Consider the following 27,643-nt stretch of genomic DNA (forward strand, 5'->3'; position numbering starts at 1 on the left):
AACAACAAAATAATAGCCCTTACTCTCCCAGTTAGAGCCATTATTTTTCCATTAAAATATACCTTTTTATTAAGAGCGTGTGGATGCAGTCAGTATAATCCAACAGCATCTCCCTCTCCTGAAGACCACAAAATTCAATCAACATCTCTTTAAAAAAGGAAAAATTATACAATGATCTTAGTGTCACTGTAGGAATGTTGTGATGAACACAACACTTTCATCCAGGTGGATTTAATAAACTCACAGCTGAGTCGACTGGGATATTTCTGTAGCACGAATGAACAAGCTGATGAAAATATTGCACGAGTAACAAGGGTGACATTTACAAAAGCAAACTTGACCACCTTCAGACTGGTGTTGGACGACTTTGCCTGGATGCACACGCACAGATCCAGTTAAAACTTCAAAGAGGCAGCACTGAATGGGGACCAGTTCCAAGAAAGTGGCTGAGCCACTTTCCATGGTGTGTGTGGCCTAACCATCTGAAATTTAGTCCTGAATAACCTCAGGCATTTACAGGGTAACCCATTTTGAAGAAATATCTCCCTCATAGTGGAGCAGACATGTAATTTGGTTTACAATATAAATTATGTAGCTTTTTAGGGTGACACACTCACCATCCACATCAGTCTGTCAACTTCACTACCAGTGCACAAATCTCAATTGAAAACAGTTTGCCTCTGGTTTTTCTGGTTTAGATCTAAATTTTAATCTCAACATTGCATATAGTATTAATGAAAACCCTTGTAGATATTTAAAAATGTCTGGAGGCTTAATTTGTTTTTATGGCTTAACTTGTTTAATTAATTTTCAGGGTTTTCCCCACCATTATAAGACTTAGGCAGTGCCCATAAACGCTTCTGCTAAAAGACTCTGCTGAAATCTCTCTAGTCCTCTGGAGGACTGTATTAGCCTCAAACTGTGTTTGTTTCTGGAAGTAAGCTTTGTAAAAGAGGGGGTTTTATTCATGAAATAGGAAAAGAGTTTTAAGTAGAGTGGTTACGCATTTCTTTGAGCTATTTTCTAAATATTGTAATAATACTAGTCAATTTTTCATTTTTAGAAGAGGTGCAAAATGAATAGGAGTGCAATTGTCATCATAATGTCGCATTGTAATTATATCGTACAAAAGGCTGTAATTTAAAGGTTCAGAGGGTGCACAGTGATATTTTATATTCACATACACTGAGCAGAGGAATTACATAAAATATGTGAAAGGAAAGTCTGGAATAGACCCTATTTATATTTTTACTAATTAGAATTACTACATTTAAAAAAAAAAAAAAAAAAAAGGGGGGGGGGGGGGGGGGGGTTAATGATTTGTACAGGTACAAAGCAAACTGAACCAAATGCTCATATTATCCACAATAACAGCAATATGACTTTAATACCAGATTCTGCTGCCCTAAAATTTTGTCAAACAACAACAAAAAGCCATCACCAACTTAAGAAAACCCATGTTGTGCAGCACTTTAGGCAACGTCTTGTTGTCTTTAAATATTGTACATAAATAAACTTGGCATAAATAATCTGGCAAGAAGCACACAGCATTATGAGAGAATCTGGAAAGATGGATGAGTGTGCATCCCGGTCATTAAACTGAGCTTTTATGGAGTGGGCCCTCTGCTTTGTAATGATCACCCAATAAAAGGGAGGTCACCAGAACTGGATTCAAGTTCAACGTTTGCCACACAGAGGATCTGTCAGTTTTCCACTCATAATACATGCATTTTAGTCCACAAAACACAGGCTGGTTAATCATTGACCATCTACACAAAGATAGTGGAGAAGTTGGGTGTGTGTTGGTGCTTGTATTAGCGGTGTGTGTGAGCTTCCAGGCCGCTGGCAGAGGAGACACCACCCCGCCTCTCCAGCCCAACCTGAGAGGACAAATCTTTTCCCCGGCGCCTTGTAGCGGCTCCTTAGCCTTTAGCCAACGGCCGACACTCACTCATAGGTACACTAGCTGAACTTAGCTACACAAAACCTCCTATCAAATTAGCCTTCATGGTTTTTCAGAACATGTGCTTTTAAACACGGCAGAGCAAAATAAACACCAGGTGTAAATCTCTTTGTGTGCCCGGTTGTGGCTACAGCTATGCAGCGGTGCTGAATGGTGCTGTCGGCTGTAGCTAGCTAGCGGTAAATACCGATGTATGAGTGGCCAGCTAGCATAGCTGAAGAGCCAAACAACTACGAGTTCATTAGCAGCAGGAGCATTTTTTTCTTCTTGCTAGCAGAACACAGGCTTCATTCCTGCCCAGCCTGCGCACAGCCCGCTGCTACTTTCCCCGTGAAAAGTTCAGATTTCATAAGGAGAGACAAAAGCCACAGTACCTGGTTCTCCATGTTTCTCTGGCCTCTGTGATTGTTGTATTTATTTACAGCGGCGTTTGTGGAGCGTCTCCCCAGCCTCTGCTCCTCATTGTGTGTCAATCCAGCCCAGAAGCGGAAGGCAGACGGCGCCCCTCCCCTTCCAGACGGCTGCTGGCAGGCAACCAAAACAGAAAGCTCTCTCATCCAATCACCGACATGCAAATTTAAGCACTCTTGAAAGCGACCAATCAGAGGGCGTAAAAGGCGGGGCAGTCTCCGAGCTGCAAATACAATTAAAGCATTCTGTGGAGGTTTTCTCGAGTGACAGCGGTTCTGTCCCAATGGGTACAGCTCTGTTTCAATTGTAAAATGCACATGATACTAATTGATTTAAGAGATAAATGCAGCGTAATTAACCCTCTGGTACCCCGTCCACCAAGGTCCTTACTAAGCACCAAGTGTGCCTTTTTGGCACACTTATGGAATAATGTCAAAAATATTTTTATACAGTTTGTTTTGAATTCTTTTACACTTTTTTCTATTTCATCAACTTGAGCCGTAAATAAAAATACCAAATACTCAATAACTGTAACATTTTTAGCCCTTTAAATGCCGTGTTTGTAATGTAAACAAACCATTTTTTTGGACGCAAAAAACACAAAAAAATATTTTTTTTCAATATACTACATAAAAAAGTGGATCACATATTATTAGATTTTTTCATCCTGGCATATGTCAGTGATTAACTCCAACATTGGTTAATTTGCATTATTATTTTTGGCACTAGGTCAAATGTTAAAAAATACTAGCATCTGTCACCAAGTGTGCGTAAAATGCACACCTATAAATCAAACTATTAAATATTATATATTGATTTATTTTTCTGCTCTAATTTGATTTTATTTTTGTAAATCAAGGTCAGTCCTAATCATACAGATCAAATAATCATTTATTTTAGATTTTTTTAACCCTTTAAAGCGATCTCTTTTCATTATGATGTCACAACATTTTTTGATGCAAAAAACACAACATATGTTCTTTTGTTGTTGTTGTTGTTGTTTTTTTTCAAAATACTACATAAAAATTGGATTACATATTATTTGATTTTTACAGCCTGGCATATGTCAATGATTAACAGCAACATTAACAACGTTAATAAATTAATTTAGACCCTCCCCTCTCAAATGAAGCCCAGATCTCAGTAAAAGCAGGATTTATGCCTGAATGGCTTTGGATCAGAAACAGTGGTTCTAATGTTAGAAACAGTGCGTTTTAGGCACACTTGGCAGACAGATGCTAGTCTGGTCATTTCTGTTTGTTTACAATGTGCACATTTTAGTTGGTGGACAGAATGTTAAAGATCATGCACAAATGAACAACTTTTGAATTCTGACCTTATTTAAATTGTGAAAAATAATATGAAGTTTTTTAACACAAAGTGCAAAGTGTGCGTAAAAAGCGCACCCAGATACCAGAGGGTTAATATCTCCAGAGATTAGTATTTGTGACTCAGTAGTTCACATAATATTAATGTATTAACAATAGCTATTGTTGTCACTGTTGCATTTAAGTTTGTTCGAAACTTTACACTTTCACTGTTACAGCCAAGTAGTGAAAGTATCATTCAGGAAATATTAAAACGAAACATGAAAATATAAATCAATGTAGACACGTTTCTTTTTTTTTCATTGGCACAAAGCAAATTTACAGAACAAGAATGGGATAAACGTTACAAAAGAGAAAAATAGAAATACATTTGAGACATGGTGGAATGATTAAACACAACTACTACAACTATCAGAAACAAACAAACAAAAATAATAATTTTTAGACATTTGAAATGTAATCAGTGTAGACACTGCTCTTTAAAATGGTTTTTGTCTGTGTTTTGCTCTTACATGTTCTGTTTTGATTCATTTAAGTGACTTGAAATGCTGTTGGCCAGTTTAATACAAATAAAACCGCAATGTATCATTCTATAAGATAATCTAATGTCAGCGTTCTGAGAGTTCTGCATCTTTAGAAAGTCAGCTTTTCACAAGCAAAAAAAAAAAAAAAAAAGTTTTCAGGTTTGTGACAATGCATATTCCAGCAAATCAGAGGCTTTTTAAAGAATTTATTTGCTTTAAGATGTAAAAACCTGTTGTTTGTCCATAAAGGAACATTTAATCTTCATGCTTAAATTCAACACATTTGCTACATGGTTTTCACTGAACAGAACAGAATGAAAACTGTAATGGAGTAAAGTGTTGTAGTGTAAAAAGCTGCAGAAAATCAAATGCTGAAGTGTAATGGAAGTAGCTAAAAGGTAAGTCAAAGTATCAGTTCCATTCCATCGCTGCATCTGAGGAATAAAAACATTTTAAAATGACAGTAAATCAACTGAAGTTCAACAGTGAAAAGTAATGCACTACATTACTACTTTATCACAGTAATTTTCTGAATTTTTATTCAATATGCTTAATTTTATTTTATTATTGATATGATCAGTGCATTTTCTAAAAAGCTCTTTCCTTTTAAACTGTTTTAATGTCAGTATGGTTATTTAGTAGAATGAAAAATGTAACAGAAAAACAACAGAGCTGAAAAATGAGAATCAGTTGAATCCTGAAGCCTGTGAACTCTGTGTTAATTTGCACAAACTTGTAGGTCTGACACAGCCTTGTTATGTCCATATTTTCAGTGTTTCACAAAAATAGAAAGTAATCCATCTTGCGATTAAAAACATCTCTTTTATTCGGCGTCAGGGAGTGAGAGCCCATCGCAGTCAAGTCTCTTTCAGAGCTCAGACTTTGATGTGAGATTATTTGGGCCTCAGCTTTAGGACAGAAGGTCACCAGGCTCTCACTGGCTCGGTGCCTCCCTTTCTAAAACGGATCCAGTTTGCCTCTTAAAGCTGTGTCGCTGAACTCCCACCTTGCTGTCAGACACCAGGGCCTCCAGCGTTTATTGAGACATCAACCTTTAAATCCTCCTTTTCAAAATGTCAAGAGAGGACGGAACACAAAACAAAACAGATTTCACAAAAGCAGTCAGAAATATATACATGCATATATTTAACTCATAAAGACCCGAACAGAGACCGGCACTCAAAAGCTACTGATCTAAACTGTTTAATAACTTCTAATCCATTCATTCTACCAATTTATGTAAATAAATGAGTAAAATACAGTTTGTCATCTTTTCATGGTCATCAGATATGACCCATTTGGACGTTCAGAGGCTCGGTAGTTACCATGGAAACACCGTCATCTTCTACAACATTGATTCACCAGTAAAACCCATGGAGTTGGATCAGTGACAGTGGATGGACACACTGGGGTTATGTTCAGTTAATGAGAGATTTGCTGAAAAAGTCACTTTTACTTCAGTTTTCTCTATCTGACATAATAACCCTCTGTGTTAATTTGAGCTTTTATGAAAATCTACATGATCAGTAAATTCATATATGGGAAAATACTTGATTTCCACAGAAAAAATGAAAAGTATAGAAGATAATATTACAATAAATGGTGATAAATCACTTAAGAAAGGCTAAATAGAGAGAATATTTCATTTGGAGAACTGCCACAAAAGTAGCACTGGGTCTTTATGGGTTAAAATGACATTTATATTGTATATCTAAAACAATCACAGGTGGATTTGCATGTTTTCTTTCCTATAAGCTCTAAAATGATGCAGAAGCTTACCTCCAGCTTTACTACGGCCAACAGTCAAAAGAAAATAGATTTTTTCTGGCTGCATTTGTTGCATTTGGTGGCCTTTGACAGCATATTCAACCCTTAAAGACCCAGACCTATCCTTTCATAAGTGACTTATCACCATTTATAATAACAGTATCCTCTGCATTTAGCATGTTTCCTTCAAAATCAGGCATTTTTCCATATTTAATTTACTGATCATGTAGATGGTCATAAAATCTCAGGGTAAATACAATGGTTATGTCAAAACAGAGAAAACTGAAGGAAAGTCAAGTTTTCCAGCAAAATAAATCATCAGCTGAGCATAAAAACAAATGTTTCCATTCACTGTCAATGATCCAACTCCATGGGTTTGACTGGTGAATCACTGTTGTAGAAGATGTTGGTGTTTCCATGGTAACTACAGAGCCTCTGGACATCCAAATGGGTCATATCTGATGACCATGAAAAGATGAAGAACTGTATTTTACACCAATTATGTTCATGTATTGATAGGATTAGTGGCTCAGAAGTTATTAAATATTTGACATCAGTTGGTGCTTTTGGTCGCTGACAGCCGTTTAGGTCATGGAGAGGAAAAGTCACCAAAACTAAGTCAGGTTTTACTTGTGCTTCTCTTAATACAAAACAGTTCAGTAAGCACACACAAACACCAGCAAACTTCCATAAAATATTTATTTCAGTAAGTATTCAGTGCACGCAAAGGTCACAGATGTTGGTTTTAGATGCAGCACATGATGGTTTTTTTTTTTTTTTTGCTTTTTCTGTTGTTCTGCTGTGAAATTTAACCCATAAAGACCCAGTGCTACTTTTGCCACAGTTCCCAGATGAAATTCTCAGTTTATTTAACCTTTTCTAAGTGATGAGTTTATCACCACTTACTGTAATATTATCCTCTGGATTTTGCATTTTTCACTGTAAACCATGTTTTTTTCCTACATTTAATTTTATTTAATTTTTAGATGTTCATGAAAACTCAGGATTTATTCAAAGGTTATTACATCAAAACAGAGAAAATTGAAGAAAAAGTGACTTTTTCAGCAAAGTTAACATTAACTGAACATAAACCTGGTGTGTCCATCCACTGTCACTGATCCAACTCCATGGGTTTTACTGGTGAACCAATGCTGTAGAAGATAACAGTGCTTCCATGGTAACTACGGAGCCTCTGAACGTCCAAATGGGTCATATCTGATGATCATGAAAAGATGAATAGCCGCATTTTACACCAATTATTTACATGTATTGACAGGATTAGTGGATCAGCAGGTATTAAATATTTTATGTCAGTAGATGCTTTTGGTCGCCAGTGGAGGTTTGGGTCTTTATGGGTTAATTTCTAAAAACTAGGAAATCACTGAATACCCTAATCAGTCCACAGGAGGTCAGTGTTGTGTTTAAGAGCAGAGAAGGCCTGTGCATGTCTGTGAATAAACATATATAGTGGTATCTATTGTATTCTTCAGGAAAGAGAGAATGAATGGAGACAAAATGTACTTGAATATGCTGAAAGCATCATTGCAATGATGGGCCTGTCAAACAGAAACAGCTTTCACTGGGTCAGTGTTGGACTGAAAGAACGATTTGTGAGGGTATTTTTCAACAATTAACATCTACAAAGCAGATAATAAATATTCATTATATAGTGTGAATGTACATTAGAAGTCATTTCCAGTTAAACAATTACATGTATGAATATGAAACCACCTGAGGCGCATTAAAACTACATGTAAACATACAAAGTACTGCACAGAAAAATAACTTCAGTGCAGGAAAACGTGAAAAAACATACAGTACAGAAGCACATTCAGCCATGAGCAGAATCTAATGTACACTTGCATATTGAAATAAATAATACAAATCAGTATTCACACACATTTACAGTAAAGTCAAAAAAATAAACGCTTCACAACACACACATTCTCTCATCTTATTGTCACTTGCAGATGCCATAAGACCTTTTTGTTTGACAGTGATTATGTTACAACCTGCAGGGTCTGTACTCGTACAGTTTTTTCTGAAAGCTGAAACACTGACTGTTCTTTCTCTGAAACATTTTCCACTTGGAGCCGATGTGTTAAATTGTGTGAAACTGAAGGCACGTTTCCGCATTCCTCTCAGTTTGTAATTTTTTAACACACTTCTAGTAAAAATGTAAACACTTCTGCTGATTTCCTCCACATGCTGACATATGTGAAAACACTGGGAGATAAGGAGATCATTTACCAACCGGAGTCTGAGCTCAATAAACAGACTTCAGATCAGTATTTGGATTTAACAGTGGAGTCAGTGCATATCTCAGTCTAAGCCAGGGGTGTCAAACACGCGGCCCGGGGCCAAAACCGGCCCACCAAAGGGTCTAATCCGGCCCGTGGGATGAATTTGTGAAAAGAATAAAACACACTGAAGATATTAACAATCAGTCACTTCAGTTTAGGGGGTAATACAAAGCCCGAATTTTGTCTCAAGCAAGGTTCTAATAATTTTGGATTTTTCATTCTAGTTTAGTTTTATTTAGTTTTGACTTTTTTGTCTCTAATTCAGATCATTTTAATTAGTTTTTAGAGCAGGTTTGATAGTTTTTATTAGTTTTCATTTTTTTCTAAATGCTTAGTTGTAGTTTAGTTGTAGTTCAGTTGTAGTTCAGTTGTAGTTCAGCTGTAGTTCAGTTGTAGTTCAGTTGTAGTTTAGTTGTAGTTCAGTTGTAGTTTAGTTGTAGTTCAGTTGTAGTTTAGTTGTAGTTCAGTTGTAGTTCAGTTGTAGTTCAGTTGTAGTTCAGTTGTAGTTCAGTTGTAGTTCAGTGGTCTCTTTTCTCTTCTTCTCTGTGGTCGTATTCAAATCAATCCCAGACAGGACTCTGCTGCTTTAGTCTCCATGTTTCCAGGTAGAGTGGGGACCAGAAGACGACTGGAAACCACAAGTGAACACAAGTGACGGACCAAAAAGTGTCGTATGGTGCCGCTAGCTAAAATTGCTAGAGCGAAATAAATCACTTTCGTATTAATCCCATGTTGACAAAGACGAAAACGAAGGGAATTTTATCCATAATTTTTATCTGTTTTAGTTAGTTTTGTAAACACACAATACAGTTTCAGTTAGCTAACGTTTTTTCTTTTAATTATAGTTTTTATTTATTTCAGTTAATGAAAATGTTTTTACAATTCTAGTTTACGTCATTTCGTTAGTTTTTATTAATGATAATAACCTTGGTCTTAAGTGGGTTGGATTAGTAACATATTACTATAACAGCCTACCAATAATAACTCTAAGTGTTTCCTCTAGTGTAATGGCAGAATATTGGAGGCATAATATTGATAAAATTGTACCTATTTTTCCCAAGAGTTTTCAGGTTGTTATTGTTATTCACATTTTTTAAAAGGATAATTTGTATCTACCAGTGTTTCTACGTTTCTGATTCAGGGTTTATTTTGGTACCTGGCACTTCGCAAGCTTTTTAGACCCAATAATAAAAGACGAATTTAGACATATTCCCCCCCGGGATGGACCTAATGATGACCTCAGATAAATGCAAAAAAATTATACTCTTGCTCTGAGCCATCCCAAAATCAATGGATTTTTAATAAAATATTGTGGCCAAAAATAGGACCAGAATTGGGACATGAAAAATTACTTAGGAGTCAGTGGATTTTATCTGGAAAACATGGTTTGAAATGGTCTTATATAGCGCTGTGAATAAAGATACTGTGTTAAATTTGATGATCCTAGTGGTTTTTCTAATCCAGACATGAGGGTTTTTCATGAATCTCAGTCTCATTCCAGGTTTTGTATGTAACCCATCGTGTCCACTTGCGTTACATGCAGAACCTGCCCAGTTAAACACAAATGAATCGAAAGTGATTTTGTAACAGCGGTCATTTTTGTGACACACTCTGCCTTGAAAAATTAGTTTGATTCCCAAAATGTACATGTGAGAGAATAAAATGATATTTGAAAAAAATAGTAGTGCGTAATTTTCATGTCCTTTTTACCTTGTTACATGTGGATTTTTTAAAATAAAAATAATATAAACATGCATTTTATCTAAAAAAAAAATAGTTTGTTTTATCTCGGTAAATATTTATTTTGAAAATAGACCCAAAGTGCTTCTAAACTTGCTTCATAACATTCGTCTACATCTGGTTTGAATTTTAGCCCCATGTCCTGTTTTTAGGTTCCAGTTTCATAGAAGCACCCAGATGCACACATTTTCATCATGTAATTTTACTTTTTTTTTACTGTTATTATTTTATTGGTCTGGCCTCCATGAGCTTATATTGGACTGTGTGTGGCCCCTGAACTAAAATGAGTTTGACACCCCTGGTCTAAGTAATCAGAAAAAACTGCAGTACATTTCCCAGAGTTCAGGATCAGTCAGCTTTAAACACCAGTGTGGACGCTCTCATCTCCAAACAGACTCTCACATCAAAGTCTTTAAACAGTCATGTCTTAAAAACGGCCAGTAATGATGTAGTGTAATCTTTTATAAAATATAGCTATAGCAGAAGCGATTTCTCTCAGACTGCAGTGGAAGCTCAGCTTCCTCTAAAATGACTCCCATTAAATGCTCAAATCTGTTCATTTGTTTTCATTTCATTGACTCCAAATGAGTTGGAACACGTTCATCTCTCAGACCAGTTGGTTCAGAATCAGTTTGATCCCAGATCAGTGGACTGGATGTTGTTCACTTCTCCTCCATTCCCGTGTCTGTTTTCTCATTCCATCTCTGCTCAGTGCATTTGTCCGTAGACGCTCAGCGTCCATGCACTTCAATGGGACTGAGTGGAACTGCGTTAAACTGACTCTAAACTGGATGCTAATTGGATAAATGCCACCACGTTGTCCCGCCCCCGGACGCTCAGCGTCTCTGGGGGTGAACGGAGCCGTGGGCGGAGCTTGGCTGGGTGCTGAGCTTCCACATGCTGATTGGAGGATCAGTCTAAAGATTGAATCCCATTTGATTGACAGCTGTTTTCAGATCTGCTCCTTCACTGACACAGTTCAGTTTAATACCGTCACACATTCTGCTGTGAAATCACAGAAACAAATGAACTGTTCATTTACTGACCTGGAAAGAAAACACACTCATTGGACTTCCTTGTTTTAATTTAACATAATTTCAGCGTTTTCTTGTTTCAGTTCCATAATTTAATCAAGTCTTGTTCAGTTTAATATTGTTTTGTAGATCGTTAATTCAGTCAGACTGTTGGCTAGGTCGGAGCGAACTATCAATTCCCTGGAAAAGACGCCGACTGTGTACGATAAGGTCACTGAGCATTTTCTTAAAAAGGAACAGAGGGGCAAATTTATGTTTAAATAACTTGACAGTTTTTTTGATGTAAGCCGACATGAGCTTCCCCTGTCTGAAAGACGAGCAGCTGCCTCTGAGCTATTGAAATATAAATGTTATAAAATGAAATTTACAAACCTAGTCCACAAATACCTGATATACTGAAACATTAGATGTGAAAAAACAACGTGATATTTGCTTTTCAGTCATTATTATAAATGTAAGAATAAATAAGTGTCTATAAAACAATAATATTCTTGTTGTCTACTGTAATATTCCATGCATTACTGCATCCTAAGTATCCCACAGTTTTGAAAGTGATGGTTATTGTATCACATATGATACACAACCTGAATGTGCATGTAAATCTCCTTTCAAACTGGATCATGTAGCTTTCATTCTATATTAACTTCACTTGTATCTGTGCAGAAAAGTTTCTATTTTCATTCCTTTATGAGTAATTTTCAGGGTTTTCCTTCACTTTTCAGTGTAATCAGGTGCTGTACAGGTTCTAACATTTTCACAATTTGTGCAAAACTTAGCCACACAAGTTGGGTGTAAGAAAATATGATCTTTTTAACCAGAAAAATATAGAATGATTCATTATTTGGATCATTTTGAACCTGTATTCACTGAAAGGGGAAAATCAATTGGTTCTGACGCTCTTCACACTGATTTGATAGTATAGAATTGTAGAATTTCTATTTTTAAACATTGTTTAGAATAAAGAGTTCTGATGTTAATGGTGCCTGTGTATTAATATGCACAAAATTTAACTACAATGAATGTATGTGACCACTAGGGCAAGTAGTGAATCTGCCAATGTAATCCTAACCCTGAATCTAATCTTCAGTGCATGGTATTTGACACGGCGTGAAAATACACATGGAAAGCTTATAATGCGTACAGATAACATGTCAGTTAAAAGTGGCATCTATATTTATGTAAGTCATGCTATCACATTGTGAACAGAAGTAGTGTTTTGTCCACTGGACTCAGCTGTAAATGAAAAGAATGAAGTTTGATGCTGTAATGTCAGCGTCTCCTCTACACGGGTGAGTTTGATTCTGAGGCTTATGAAGGTATAAAGTTATTATGCGATGTTATTATCTTTGTTAAATTATTGTTTGTTGATCCACAGTTCAGACTAAACTGTGACAGTTCTGACCTTGTTTGCTGGATTCTAAACAGATCTTTAGTTCAGCTACTGACAACACAAACCGCACAGAAAACAGGTGATCTGTGGTTTTACTGTGGCTGTTTTCAGTCTAAAAACAGAGCTAAGCTAACAGAGCTAAGCTAACAGAGCTATAATGTAAACTATCAGCTGATGCAGCACGCAAAGGTTAGAAGATGCAGTGTTATTTTTACCGACTGTAAGAATAAGCAGCTATGAGTTTTAGTTTGAAGAAGAAAACAAGGTCCGCAATAAGGTACGTCGTGTGCACCCCCCACCCCGCTTGACAATTAGTTTAGGGGGGCAGCAGAAGGGTCATGATAACATAAAGGGGCATTTTCTCAGAATAGGTTGAGAAACACTGCTTTAATGTGACTTAGTTGATGCCCAACATGGTGTCAGTGCTGCAGCTAATTCCTTATAATTGTAGGAAAACCCTGGTTACTGTAAGTCATAATAAAAAATAAACTGTGCAATGTTCTTATTCTACTGTGAACAGTCTGATCAGTCATAAATGACAGTAATTCAGATTCCTCTGCCTTGAATATTCATGGTGGGGTCACAGGTCAGTTTGGACAATACTGTCGGTTACTTGTGGAGGTCATTATTTCACTCATGAACCACTCACTGCACCGACGGGGCCTTCTATATAAATGTCAGTGTCGTCGCTGTAACGTCATTAGCATCGTTTCCGTGTCTTAGTGGTCTTGCCCTTCAAGACAATGTGAGGTAAACCCACCGCCCACTTATCACAAGGCCAGAACTGAAGTCCAGGAAGTGAGTACGGGATCTCGTAGTTGGCGTCCAGGTAGGCGATGAGGGTGGTGCCGTACGCCACAGCGATCACAATGAGAATGTGCCTGAAGGATGAAGATATGAAGAGATACACTACCAGTCAAAAGTTTGGACTCACCTTCTCATTTAAATGACATCAGATGGACCACAGATGACCAACCAGTGTTCAACATCACTGGGAACTCCTTTAAGACTGTAGGAAACATTTCAGGTGACTACCTCATGAAGCTCATCCAGAGAATGCCAAGAATGTGCAAAGCAGTAAAAAAGCCAAATGTGGCTATTTTGAAGAATCTAAAATATAAAACATACTTTGAATTCTGTCACTTTTTTAACTCCATAATTCCATATGTGTTCATTCATAGTTTTGATGCCTTCAATGAGAATCTACAATGGAAATAGTCATGAAAATAAAGAAAAACCAAGTGAGTCCAGACTTTGGACCGGTAGTGTATGAGCACACACGGGTATGTTTCTGAAATCATATTGGGTCCAGTCAGGTTACTTTTAACCACCTGAGACCCAGGAAAGTAGAAGTTTTGGCTTTTTTTTTAATATTAAACAAGAACAGCCCAAGAGCGCAGACCTCCCCCAAGACAGATCTGCCTCACATGTGTGCGTGTTTGTTTGTTTGTTAGCAAGATAACTCAAAAAGTTATGGATGGATTTTCATGAAATTTTCAGGAAATGTTGATACTGGCACAAGAAAGAAATGATTAAATTTTGGTGGTGACTGGGCCTGGGGGGGGGGGGGGGGGCAAGCCCCACCAAAATGTAATCATTTCTTCCTTGTGCCAGTATCAACATTTCCTGAAAATTTCATGAAAATCCATCCATAACTTTTTGAGTTATCTTGCTAACAAACAAACAAACATGCAAACAAAGCATAGCGATCACAGTGCCTCCTGGCAGAGGTAAAAATTGTCTTGATTGGAAACATTATGATACAACAGTATTTTCAGATACCTTTAAAAAATGTAAGTTATGTCTTTTGTGGTAGACAGCTTATTTATTTAGCCATTTAGTCATTTATTTATTTAAGTAAAAAATAAAGCTGTTAAATTCTTGTCCCACACAGAGGACAAAAATGCATTGCTGGGTATCTGGAAGTTAGGAGAAAAAGTGCACTGTTAAGTTTGGGAAGATTGTAGCTTGGTTTAAATTTTAATGAACCGTGACTGACTTTTTTTGCCCTTTTCTGCTAAACCATGACTTTTCCCTGAACATAATGACGCACTTTGAGTCTCTGAACAAGACCATGAAAAGATGAAAAAATTCAGTGAAATATTTTCCCATCATGTTAACAAACCTTCCTTTGATATAATACAGTAAACTTTGTGTGTTGTGTTCTGTGAGGTACTGCTGAATTTAGAAAGAATGCAGCTTTGATTAAAAGTTAATGAAGTGTAACTGTTTTTCTTTTTCTATTAAATTATGACCACATTTTGTCTCTAAACCTAACCAAATATTCTGAGTAACGACAGAGAACCATGAAAAATGGTCCATCATGCTTCACTTGCAAATGAAACCAAATGCACCGTCGAGCACCAGATAAATTTGATATCCATATTTTCCAGCTTTCCAGTTATATTGTACAGTTTTTTGCACATCAGGTTTAAGAAATTCATAGGGCATTATGTCTCATTTATTATTTTCTGTTATAAATCAAGAGTGTATGAAAATAACTTTTAGGAAGCTTATTTTGGAAAGAAAAAAAGAAAGAAAAAAGGTACCACAACTACAAAAATGACCATTTAATCTTTGGTTGCAAATGAAAACAAATGCTTTGTCAGGTAACATATATCTACTATCAACACTTTGTAACTTTGCAGCTAAAGTTACAAAAATCTTTTCATCTTGTTCTTTTCACTGTTCTACACAGAGGAGAAACGGTTGTTTTTCTTTTCTAATGAACCATGACCGTTTTTCTAAACTTAATTAAATGCTTCAAAAAGGGCTTCCAGAAAAGACTTTAAGGTTAGAGCCAAAATAGTTGCAAGTGGAGACACAACAGCCCCATAATAATGTCAATTTAATGCCAAAATTTGTTGCATTTAATGCCAAAGTTTGATGCATTTTTGGTACTTAATCTGACTTGTATTGGTTGTATCCAACAAGCTGGGACCAGTCTATTATCTGGAATTAGCTAAAGAGACATTGAAGGACTAAATATGCATTCCTACATTTTTAACTTTGCTTTTACAGTTCTCATGGTGTTTTAATACAGTGTCTGTCATTGTTGTTTTTTTATTATTAAAGTCTGTCAGCAGTGTTTTTCTACAATGATTTTTTTTAGGAGAGAAAGAAAATGGACGTAAAATAGACGTCAGTGGCCTTTATTTCAGTGGATCAGTAAAGTCAAAGTGGAGTTGGAAAGAAATGTCTAAGCTGAAGAGGAAGGAAAATGATGAAGAAAAGGAAAAGGCAGCATGACCATGAAGATGAACTGAAAATACAGGATATTTATGCAACTTAGTCCCATTCACTTACAACTTGAGGAAATTCAGAGGAAGTAGTTTTTCTGACCTAATATTTTGTTGTTGTAAATAGGGCTGTAAGAAAATATCGGTTCTGCGATATATCACGATACTTCATTTCACAATACTGTATCGATATTAAAAAGTACTGTATTGATATTTTTAGGTATTTATTCAAATGCAGATATTGTGGTGGTTCATTTTTGATTTTTTGTTTTTCTTTTTTGTTTATATTTTATTTCTTATTATTTAACACTCTTTTATTAAATAATGTTAGTTCCTTTGTTGGTATCGCACAAAAATCCTGTTCTGATGTTAGTTGTGAACTGATAGAATCTGAACATTTGAACAGGATCTGAAACTGTAATGTCTGTAAAACATAATTTAAGTTTGAACACAGGAACATTTTGTGATATAACATTAGATCCTGTTCTGATCAAATAAAAATGTGTTTAGTATTTGTGCATATTTCTGGCGTAATTCAGTTCTTCAAGGAAATAATCATTTTAAAAAAAGGAACAAACAAAAAATTGCCTTTTTAACAGTATCATGATATATCGTGATATATTGTATTGTGATCCTAGTATTACGATTTGTATTGTATCGCCAGATTCCTGCTGATACACAGCCCTAGTTGTAAAGGTGTAGAACATAAAGTTAATTTCTAATAAACTTATTTGAAGAGAATAACATAAAGTGAAAAAGAAGACAGAAAAAAAAGTGTAAACAGGAGGAGAAGGACTTACCAGATACTGTGCAGGTAGCAGAAGTTCAGCCTCTGCCAGAAACTGCAGCCAAATCGGTCACTAATCCAGCAGGAGATAGCCAACACCCACAGCGCCACCGACAGCTTGGCCAGACGCAGAGCCTTCTGGTCAGTGCAGCTGAGGAAAAGGGAAGATTAGCCATCGAAACAAATCAAAACGGCACCAAACGCAGCTGCCAGAATCACCACTGTTTGTTTACCATCTCATCTCCACAATCAGGGTGTAAAGCAGGTGGAGGCCGAAGCAGTTCAGAGCGTAGGCGTTGGCCGTGGGTTTGACAAACGACGACACCGATGTGATGACGGTCAGCACCAGCACCAGCCTGGCAAAGGTCCACCTGTGTGGAAAACAAAACTGGTGTTATTTATTTGTCAGGGAACATGCACAAACTTAGATTCATGTTTCTTTTTAAATCCTTAAAACAAAAACTATTTTCATGACTAATTTCTAAGTGATTTATCACAATTTATGTTAAATGCCACATTTTTCCATGAAAACCAGGTGTTTTCCCAGATTTAACCTATAAAGACCCAAACAACCAAAGATATCTACTGAGCTAAACTGTTTAATACCTTTTGATCCACCAATCTTATCAATCCATGTAAATAATTGGTGTCAGATACAGTTTGTCCTCTTTTCATGGTCATCAGATATGACCCATTTGGACATTCAGAGGCTCTGTAGTTACCATGGAAACACCGTCATCTTTTACAACATTGATTAACCAGTCAAACACATGGAGTTGGATCAATGACAGTGGATGGACACACTGGGTTTATGTTCAGTTATTGACAGATTTGACTGAAACTGTCATTTTTCGTCAGTTTTCTCTGTTTCTGATATAATAACCCTGAACTTTAAGCTGAGCTTTTATGAACATCTACATGACTGTGACACGTAGCGCCATAATCTCAAAAAACCATTACAACATTAGTTAAGTGAAATTATAGTCCCAGATTTCTTTATCTTTATACACTGGGTAACTGACTGTGCTGTATTCTGGGCTAAGTCTACGTGCTTACAAAGTACATGACCACCGGTGTCTCTTTATTTGCTCAGATACCCCGACAAAACTTTGGGGCCCCGCCAAGGCAGGACTGCCGAAGCGATGGGGGTTAACTTAAAAGGCAATTGACTTACCAATCAAAGTTGTCGATGGAAAAACACAATAGGAGAATGTGGGAAAAAAATCCAGCAGGAGGCAAGGTTAAAATTTAAAAAAGTTCAGTCCAGAATCTGGTTTATTGAAAACAGCAATGTTTACAAAAAAAAAAAAAAAAAAAAAAAAAAAAAATCAAAAAACTTGTGAGTAGACAGAGAAGGCAGTTTAACACTAGTATCTCCAAACAAACACACTGTCTAACACATAAGAAGCTTCTTCAGTACATTTTATAGTCTTTAGTGACTTGTAGAAGACTTCCCATTGTTTAGTTATTCCCATATTTGGTTACATATATCCCATATAAACATATGATTGGTTAAAGCACTTGCTGCAGAGTAAAACACATCAAAAAACACGTCACAGACGTACGTCAGTGACGTGCAACATCTAATTCTAGGACAAGCACATTTGAAGAGTTCATCTTGGGTTAGCATCCGCTACAGACACCTGAAAATCTGTCAAAACAGCATTTTGTACATTTAATATGTCACGACGGGGGGAAAAGAGAGGACTCAAATGCACGGAACTGAAGGGAAAAAATAAAAGTTTATTTAACAAAAAATGAAAACCTGACAACGAAAAAACCTAACACAAAAACTAAGGCAGAGTCCATAAATGAAAACCAGACAACATACAAAACCTGAATCAGAGTCCGTGGATGAATATGGATAAATGTCCGGGCTATGGAACAGAGTGAGGAGAAATGGACCAGCGCTGCATGGCTGCAAACCAAAGCCTTAAATAGGCTAAAGATAATTGGCTGCAGCCACGCAGCGCCAGCAGGTGAGTCTAATGATGATAATGATAAGGAGGAGCTGAGGGTCACACAGGCACAGATCCTGACAAAATAAACATCAGACATGGGTTCAGCGTTTGCACAAGGAGTTCTAAGTTAGATAACATAACTGCAACGTGCGTCAAAATTACGCCTTGGTCTATGTCTTGTGCAGTTAAGGTGAGCGCCCCGCAACCACAATCAGACTATGTTCGGCTCACCCTAACCACCAAACCCATCCCGCCTTGCAGAACAAACAATTTTTAAAAGACAATTCGAGTTCAAGTTCAAGTTATCAATTCTTTTATCACTTATTCAGCCGAAATTAAAGGCATATGGAAAGTACCTAGCACAAACTCAGGTCAGACACCCTTTAAGCAAACAACACCTATTAAGCAAACATCTTAAAGCATTTCATTTCTTCTTATATATTTATTTATTTATTTCATATCTTTTCACCTCGTTTTTTATATTGAGGTCAGCAGCGTCAAGATAACGTTATAAGGAGTACACATTTGCTAATGCACACTGCATGGCCCAGGGCAATCACACGTTCACCTTTCATCTAACGTAAGCTACGTTCCACATGATCAATAAATTAAATATAATAAAATACCTGATTTTGACTGAAAAAATGCAAAATACAGAGAATAATATTATAATAAATGGTGATAAACCATTTGAGAAAGGTTAAATAGAGAGAAAAATTCATTTGGGAACTGACATAAAAGTAACACTGGGTTAACTTACTGATCACCCTCATTAATACTCAGTAAACTCATAGCTTGCTATATAAAAAAGAGAAAGCTGAAGAAAAAGTTACTTTTCAGCAAAAAAAAACAAAAAAAAAACAAGCATCTTTAAACACTGTCAGTTATCAAACTACATGGGTTTTACTGGTGAATCAATGGATGATGCACTTTTCATTTTTCATTTAAAATTTGGTGTTTTCCTATGTTTAATTTACAGACCATTTAGATGTTCATAAAAGCTCAAAGTAAACATAAAGGTTATCATGTCAAAAAAGAGAAACTGAAGAAAAAGTGAGTTTTCCAGCAAAATATATCATTTACTGAACATAAAAATAAGAATCTACATCCACTGTCATTGATCAAACTTCAAACTGATTATGAACGGATTATGTAGATGTTCATAAAAGCTGCTTCAAGTTTAGGGTTATTATATCGAAAAAGAGAAAACTGAAAGAAAAAGTGATGTTTGCAGCAAAGATATCAATAACTGAACATAAACCCAGTGTCCACATCCACTGTCACTGATCCAACTCATAAGCAATTTATCACCATTTATTACAATATTATCTCCTGCATTTTGTATTTTCCTCCATTTAATTTCCTATATTCAATTTTGATATTCATGAAAACTCAGTAAATTCAAAAGTTGTTATGTCAAAATAGAGAAAACTGAATAAAAAAGTGACATTTACAGCAAATCTATTATTAACTGAACATAGAACAAGTGTCTCCTTCCACTGTCATTGATCCACCTCCATAGGTTTTACTGGTGAATCAATGTTGTAGAAGACGACGGTGTTTCCATGGTAACTATGGAGCCTCTGAACGTCCAAATGCGTCATATATCATGACCATGAAAAGACGACAAACTGTATTTTACACCAATTATTGATATGAATTGATAGGATTATTGGATCAACAGGAATTAAATATTTTAGATCAGTGGATGCTTTTGGTCAGTGGTGGTTGTTTCAGTCTTTGAGGACGAAAACATTTTGAAAATCAGTTATTATCTACATATTTTGGAGCTTATTCTGTTCTTTAAATGAACAACACTGGAAACACTGGAGAATCAATATGTGATTATTGAGTATGGCAAGTCTTCAGGTGCTCATGAAACTTTTATCAATCTGTTCTCCACCTTGTGGTTAAATATTTACAAAGGTAAAGGGTGGGGCTCCATTCTTTGAGCCCCTTTCTGTCACATTCAGCTGAAGACAGCGGCTTCACATTGTGTCTTTGGGACAATGACTCCAGTTGAAGCTGTCAAACTGGATCCTAAGCACAGGTTAGGTTTCACTGTCAAACTCAAGACGCGCAACCACACCTTTTTGTCTTGTCTTATTAAAGGATGATTAAGCTGTGAATCATCTGTGTCATTGGGGATGCTTATTAAAAGGTTACCTTACCTGTCCTTTATAAACGAAGGGAAGAACTTGCGAGGGAACCAGACTGCATATCCCACTGCTAACACCCACAGGATTGATAACTCATCCAGCATCTGTCCGACGAAACTGAGAGTCATGTGGAAATATGCAGAGAACAGACCTGGAGGGAAAAAGAAGGCTATTTAGGAATGTTTGGAGGATTACAGAAGAAAACATGGATCAGCAATAAAAAAAGAAAGAAAAATAAGTGTATTTATATATGTACGTGTGTATTTATTTATATTTATTGCATTTTTTTTTAAGTAAAGCTGTGAAACTCTTGTCCCCTACAGAGGACAAAAATGCATTGCTGAATCTCTGGAGGTTAAGAGAAAAAAAAAAAACTGCACTGTTCAGTTTGGGAAGATTGTAGCTTGGTTTAAATTTGAATGAAGTGCAACTGAAGTTTCTGTGGTGAAAAAAAGCAAACCAAATTCCTGCTCAAAGCAAAACAAGACAAGTCCTGTCATTGTTCAGGTCAAACAAGCGACAGGTTAAGTCATAAGAATGTGATGGTCTATTCTACATGGAAGCTTATCCATGAAAATGACTCTGAGGTAGATGGAGGACTAGTATTAGTAGTTTGGAGTAGTACTTTAACTTTTGACACTTAAACTACATGTAGCATATAGACTACTTTTGATACAGTACTTTTACTTGCAGTGGAGTATTATTACAGTGTGTATACTAGTACTTTTTCTGAAGTAATTCATCTGATACTACTTCTGCGACTGCCGTGTTTACTATTACACCAAACCATGATGACATATTCCTAGTACTTCAGGGGTTTTAGTGTCATTTTTAAATAATGAACTCTCAATATTTTTATATTCTGAGCAGTTTAAGTCAAAGTCGAGTCATGTCAGATGAATGTTGAGTCCAAGATAAGTCTATTACATATGTTAAATCTGACTGAGGTCATGTGACTCAAGCCTCCCACCTCTGTATATGAATATGTAAATGTACTGTATATGTAATATATATGTATATGTACTGTGTATGTAAGTATATGTATGTGTACTGTATATGTAATATTTATGTGTATATACATATATATGTGTGTGTGTGTGTGTGTGTATATATATATATATATATATATATATATATATATATATATATATATATATATATATATATATATATATATATATATGTGTGTGTGTGTGTGTGTACTGTATATGTATATACATATGTATATGTACTGTGTATGAATATAATGAAAGCCTTGATAACAATATGTCTTTAGTCAGAAAAGGTTCCAATATATGAAGGAATCAGCTTCTTAAAACCCCTTTAGCCCTATCAGCCCGCCCACGGGCTGAAAAAATTATATTAATATTCATCTACTATAAAAATATAATAAATCTGGACATTGGATGTTTTTTTCAACTTTTGCTCAAAGTTCAGACCCTAATGTTAATAAAAGTACATCAAAAGTGTATTTTAGTGCAAACTTTAATGTTCAAACATGATTTTTAATCTTTGTGGGGTCAAATATATGCTATTAAAAATCTCCGACACAAACAATTAATTTATGCATATCATCGTCAATCCAGCCAAAAAAAAACAGGTGAGAATAAAAAATTCTAATTTCTCTTTTAGTTTGTTACAGTTTACTCAGGCATAGTAATAGATACAATATTTTAGACAATGGGAATAGATTCTGTGAGGTCTGTAAATGTCCACAGACACCAAAAACATCCATATGAACCTTATTATTATAAGTATTATAAGTAATTCTTCATTTACTTTGGGTATGTCTTTTTAGGCGTTTTTCCCCTGAAAATATGGTCAGGGTTTAACAGGTTAATAACAGAACTTATGAATAAAAACTTCTACTAACAACTCTAACATAACTCCTCAAAACTGAAAATAATTAAATTTATCAACCGTCATGAAATTATGACTGTTAGTACGATGCACGCTTCACAGGGTTCCTGTTCAGTACATTTTACACACAGTGTAGAGCTTAAATGACTAAAAATAGTCATACATTTAACTGCTTATTCAGGTGAAAGCTGTTTTTTTCATTGTTGTTTCATTTTGGACCCAAAGTGGTTCTGAAGTTGCATGTCTGTTGTTTCAGCTCTGCTGTAGTGTGACAGTTTAGGAAAAACCCACTGATGGAAAATAAAAACCAGTATACCGGTTCCTCCGGTGTATCACACTGTTGTGAATGAATGTGATGTGACAAGACGATGATTTATCAAATGTGTGAGTCTGCAGCAGGTTTAATGACTCACTTCCCATTTTAAAATAAAGAAACATGCCATTCTCTAGTGTCATCAAGTGAAACAGTCGGAACAACTGACCTACAAATATCATCATGACCCAGACTATGTGGATGGCCAGGTTCCTCTCTTTGGCGTAAGGATGCAGAAGGTAGAGCATGATGGGAGAGATGATGAAGAAGAAGAAGCTGCTGATCTGCAAAGAAACACAAGTCTGTCAACAACAGGCAGAGGATGATGGAAGTAAACGTGTTCCGACCAAAAAGAAACAAACTCACAGTGTTGAAGAATTCGGCTACGTGTTCGGAGTGTTTGTAGTTGTCTTCACACCAGTCGATCTCCGAGCTCTCGTAGGAAAAAACTCCTGCCATCTTCTCACCGGAGTAAGCACCTGGCAGACAAAGAGAAGGGAAACAATACCCACGGCTCACATGAAAATCACAGAGTTTAAGAATCAAACTAAACAAATCTCAGTTTACATCACAACAGAAGACAACAGGACAACAGGTGCAGCACATGTGAAGGTGGTTTATGAAAATCACGTTCCACTCCCTCGGTGCTTTTACTCGTATTCAAATGTGCAGCTTTTCTCACACTGGGATGATGTTTCAGTTCATCTACACCTGGTTTTAATAAAGTGTGACTCATATTATCAGAGAATTATCCAGCAAATCCAGCCCTCCACTGCATTTTGTTAGATTGTTTTTTATTCTATTGTTTTGTTTTTTTTTTTGTATTTGGTATTAGTTTATTGTTTTTATTTTACTGTTTTTAATTGTACAGCTGTTTTATCTCTTTTTAATCTATTCTTGTATTTTATTCTTTTATTTTGGTTTTTATTTATTCTTCTTGTACAGCACTTTGGTCCACTGTGGTTGTTATAGAAAGAGAGAGAGAGAGAGAGAGAGAGAGAGAGAGACAGAGAGAGAGAGAGAGAGAGAGAGAGACAGAGAGAGAGAGAGAGAGAGACAGAGAGAGAGAGAGAGAGAGAGAGAGAGAGAGAGAGAGAGAGAGAGAGAGAGAGTGTTTAATTGTCTAAAATACAAAAAAATAAAATGTAAAAATCTTCCCACTGTAAGTCCCTTTGGAAAAAAGCATCTGCCAAATGCATGAATGTAAATGTAAATGTAGATTACTTCAGGTATAAACACAAGAATTAAGTTACTTCAATGACTATTTTATCTTTTATCATAAAGAAATGGAAAGAAAATAGATTCACGTTACAAATATCCATAGAGCTGAAAAAAATTAATATTTATAGGCAGTGTATAAGTATTTTACGATACACATGATTATGTGTATTTATCGATCCTTTAACATCTGTAGACAGACACGATAATGCAAACAAAAATGTAAAAATATAAAACACATAATAATAGAATAAGGTAAAATTCCATACTGGAGTTGTAAAAAATGTCCTTATATTGGCTTGATTTATAATAAAGCATGTAATTACAGTGTTAACAGTGATTCCTAGTAAAACTCAAACACATAAGCATATTTCTTTCCACTTTTATATGAAATAACATTTAATTTCACAATTCAGTTTGAGATTATTATCATTTTTCACATAATTTTGTGATATACTTATCACTTCCCTTATATGTTTTTATTAGAAACATGAAATAAAACCTATTTTGAAACTTTTTTTTTTTTACTTGTCAGCTCAATGGTTGTGGATGATCTATATTAACATATAAATATATTTTAGCATGGAAATTATGTAATTAAACAGAGCAGTTTTCAATGTGGTTTTGTTTTAAAGCCTCACACTGAGTAAAAACACCTATTTTTCCTAAATATACATTGTTAGAAACTATGATATCTTGTTAGAATCAGTTAAATGGCCCTGTTTTACATATTACATTTGAGTAGTTACTTATGACGGGGAGGTATGAAAAGTTTCTCAAACCACATTGTCATGATAAATTACGAACTGTAAAGTAAAATATAAATATTTTCCAATGTGAACAGTTAAGTTGAAAACAAAAAAAAAAAAAAAAACAAAAAACCCCAAAACAAAAAAACACTAGATTTCTCTAAATATACATCGTTAGACCCCATTCTGTTCCATAATAATCTGTTAAAAGGTCCAGTTTTACATGAATTCTCATACAGTAACTTGAATATTTATGTTTGGAAGCCACAAATTATTACTCAAAACACATTATGGTGATGAAATAGTGACTAAAAACCGCACAAAAATACTATTTTTCTTAGAAACACAATGAGTTGTGGACATAAGAGACATAAGAGAATCCAGGATAAAACAGAAAGTAAGAACCTGATTTACTGTTAGCATGATTTACTGTTAGCATGATTTACTGTTAGCATGATTTACTGTTGGCATGATTTACTGTTAGCATGATTTACTGTTAGCATGACTTATCATTAGCTTTTAACCTTCTCCTGATAAAGTACAGTCATAGAAAAAAGTATTAGACCATCAAAAGTCGTCAAAAACAACGGTTCCACAGTTAAATACTAACTCCTGTGTGTGTCATGTGACTAAAACAGACAGAAAAGAAAACATGGAATGAATAAAAGCACTGTTTTTGTCAATACAATGACACAGATACTGATGGAAGAACTGAAGTGATTTGGGTTTTTATCCAGAAAACATGGAAAACGACTAAATAACAGCTGTTAAACTAAACTCTTATGAACTATTTGTTGTTGTTTTCATTCTGTTAGTCCGAACACATGCACCTTCAGTCGGAGCACACATTAACATGAACAAGAAACTGAGGTAAACAAGGAGTGGTCTAATAACTGTAGGTGAATGTAAACACTAGGCTTTAGGGCTGAATTAGCAGTAAAATGAACTGAGTACATGTAAAGACTATGAACTACAGAAAACACACACACACACACACACACACACACACACACACACACACACACACACACACACACACACACACACACACAGGCTTGTCCAGATTCTTCCAGAGCCTCTTTCATTCTTTCATTCTGTCCTCCTTTCCTCCTCACCTCCCATGCTGCTCCTCCTCCTCCTCCTCCTCAGCCTCTGCTCCAGGTGTCACACATACGAACAGGTGCATTCAAAAAGGGGCGGGGCGACGGGACGCAGCGTGAGCAAGCCTGAAAGGTGAGTGACGTCAACGCCGGTGATGGCTTTAGGTCTGTGGGGTCACGTGATCCGCAGTGGGGGGGGGGGGGGGGGTGTTCTGGTAGTTGAAGGCGCAGGTCCAGCCTCAGAATGGGCCCACCTGCAGGAGCTCAGGTGTGCTCTGGGTCTGCTCTGGTGTGAAAGTGGAGCAGGTGTGGCTCCTTCAGACCTGTTCCACAGCTCAGACCCCTCTGACCTCTGACCTCTGACCTCTGAACACCAGCTCAGGATTTCCTTTACTGGATGATGAGGGGCTCTAAAGGCAGGAAATAGAACCAGTGGTCCTTGTCTTTCTTTAGGGGGATTTTCCTTTTTTCTTTTTTTTTTTTTTGTCTGTCTTGTTTTGTTTAACTATTATTAGATACTTTTTTGATCGTTCATCACTTACATTTTACCTGTTTTCATGAGGTTTTACAAATTGGCTCACAGTGGTCTAGATTTCTTTCACTCCAAATTAAATTATATATTTTCCCCTAACGTACTGTACTTAAAAAGAACATACTTTCTATTTCCACATAAAACAGCAGTTATTCTAAAAACGACACCATCCTGAGCAATTAATTTGACAATGGTTGTTTTTTTTAAATACTTGTTATGGTGATTAAAATCTGCATCTAAAGTCATAAACATGTTTTTTGTAACATTTTAAATGCAATAACATATAAATAACCATCACTGATATGAAGCAAATGATAAAATTCTAGATAAATATGATCAAATTTACAATAAATGTAGATGTCCCATGTTTTCATGTCATAAAAAAATACTTCATTTTGGAATAAAAGTCACTTTTCATATAATTTTACATCCATTTACTTAACTTCCTGCAGATCCATGAAGAAAGACACATGATTCAGTCCACTATGTTTTTTTGTTTGTTTCCTTATTTGTTTTGTTTTTTTTTTAGTTCACTGTTCATCCTAACTATCTCATGATTTCATATGAAACTTAGCTATAGTCACTGATGTTACATTTTTTCTGGGAGAATTCTAAAAATATATAAAACAAATGGATTAGATAAAATAATTTAGAGTATAAAATAATATCTGCTGCGGCCATGTTGTAAAATTCCTTCTTCATTAAAATAGTCATTGGTTTTACCCTCAGTTTATGCTGAAAAGAAAAATAAAAAATCTTTAATAAAATCCCTTCTCATCCTGTCCATTAGTGTTCATCAAACTATTGATTTACATTTAATGGTGGGGGTGTATTTTCATCCCAAAAGGGGACATTTCTGCAGATTTCACATGTATAAGTCTGAATATTTCACTCACAAAAAAACATCTCAGGCACAAACCTGTGAATGAAAAGTAGTGAAAACTTAGAATTTAGTTAAACTTTACCCATTTTACATGAAATTCTTAAAAAAAAAGACACGCTTTTCACTCATGAAAAGACATTAAACTAAGATGACAGAGTGTAAAAAAACAAGAATATGTGAAAAAATGCTACAGCTCAGACTCAAAGTCAAGAGAAAACACACAAATAGTTGAGGAGATTAATGAACTAGCAGCTGCTGAAGGTGTAGTACGGTGTAATAATCTCAGGTCTGTAAAGTGGCTCAACCGGTCCATCTGCTCCACTGCTTCAGCCCAACATGCAAATGACAAAACTACACAAAGCAGCAGAAACAGTCGTCTAGT

General features: G+C 35.8%; 2 protein-coding genes across 3 annotated transcripts in view; both read right to left on the reverse strand.

Moving 5' to 3' along the window:
* The window catches only part of mllt1a (MLLT1 super elongation complex subunit a), a 30,374-nt gene extending 27,934 nt beyond the window's left edge, over positions 1-2,440 (reverse strand). For both annotated transcript variants that reach the window (XM_030132735.1, XM_030132734.1), the window contains exon 1: positions 2,338-2,440. In XM_030132735.1, coding sequence (XP_029988595.1) covers positions 2,338-2,349 — 12 coding nt within the window. In that variant the 5' untranslated portion in view covers positions 2,350-2,440. The remainder of the gene's footprint in view (positions 1-2,337) is intronic.
* Positions 2,441-12,541: 10,101 nt separating this feature from the next.
* acer1 (alkaline ceramidase 1) lies at positions 12,542-27,513 on the reverse strand. The gene is made up of 8 exons (XM_030132590.1): positions 27,508-27,513; positions 25,862-25,872; positions 23,146-23,258; positions 22,949-23,063; positions 20,619-20,757; positions 16,720-16,857; positions 16,500-16,637; positions 12,542-13,341 (listed from the first exon to the last, which is right to left on the reverse strand). Exons 2-8 carry the CDS (start codon positions 25,866-25,868, stop codon positions 13,161-13,163), a joined length of 831 nt encoding a protein of 276 aa, XP_029988450.1. The 5' UTR covers positions 25,869-25,872; positions 27,508-27,513; the 3' UTR covers positions 12,542-13,160.
* Positions 27,514-27,643: the final 130 nt, after the last annotated feature.

The sequence above is a fragment of the Sphaeramia orbicularis genome, chromosome 4, assembly GCF_902148855.1.
Source record: "Sphaeramia orbicularis chromosome 4, fSphaOr1.1, whole genome shotgun sequence".
Lineage (NCBI taxonomy): Eukaryota > Metazoa > Chordata > Actinopteri > Kurtiformes > Apogonidae > Sphaeramia > Sphaeramia orbicularis.

Bases quoted from the DNA above. Each gene is read 5' to 3' on its own strand.
- acer1 (XM_030132590.1), bottom strand. The intron at 23,064-23,145 runs GTGAGTTTGTTT...GTTTCTTTGCAG, and splicing joins TAGCCGAATTCTTCAACACT to ATCAGCAGCTTCTTCTTCTT. The intron at 16,858-20,618 runs GTAAGGTAACCT...TTTTCCACACAG, and splicing joins CCTTCGTTTATAAAGGACAG to GTGGACCTTTGCCAGGCTGG.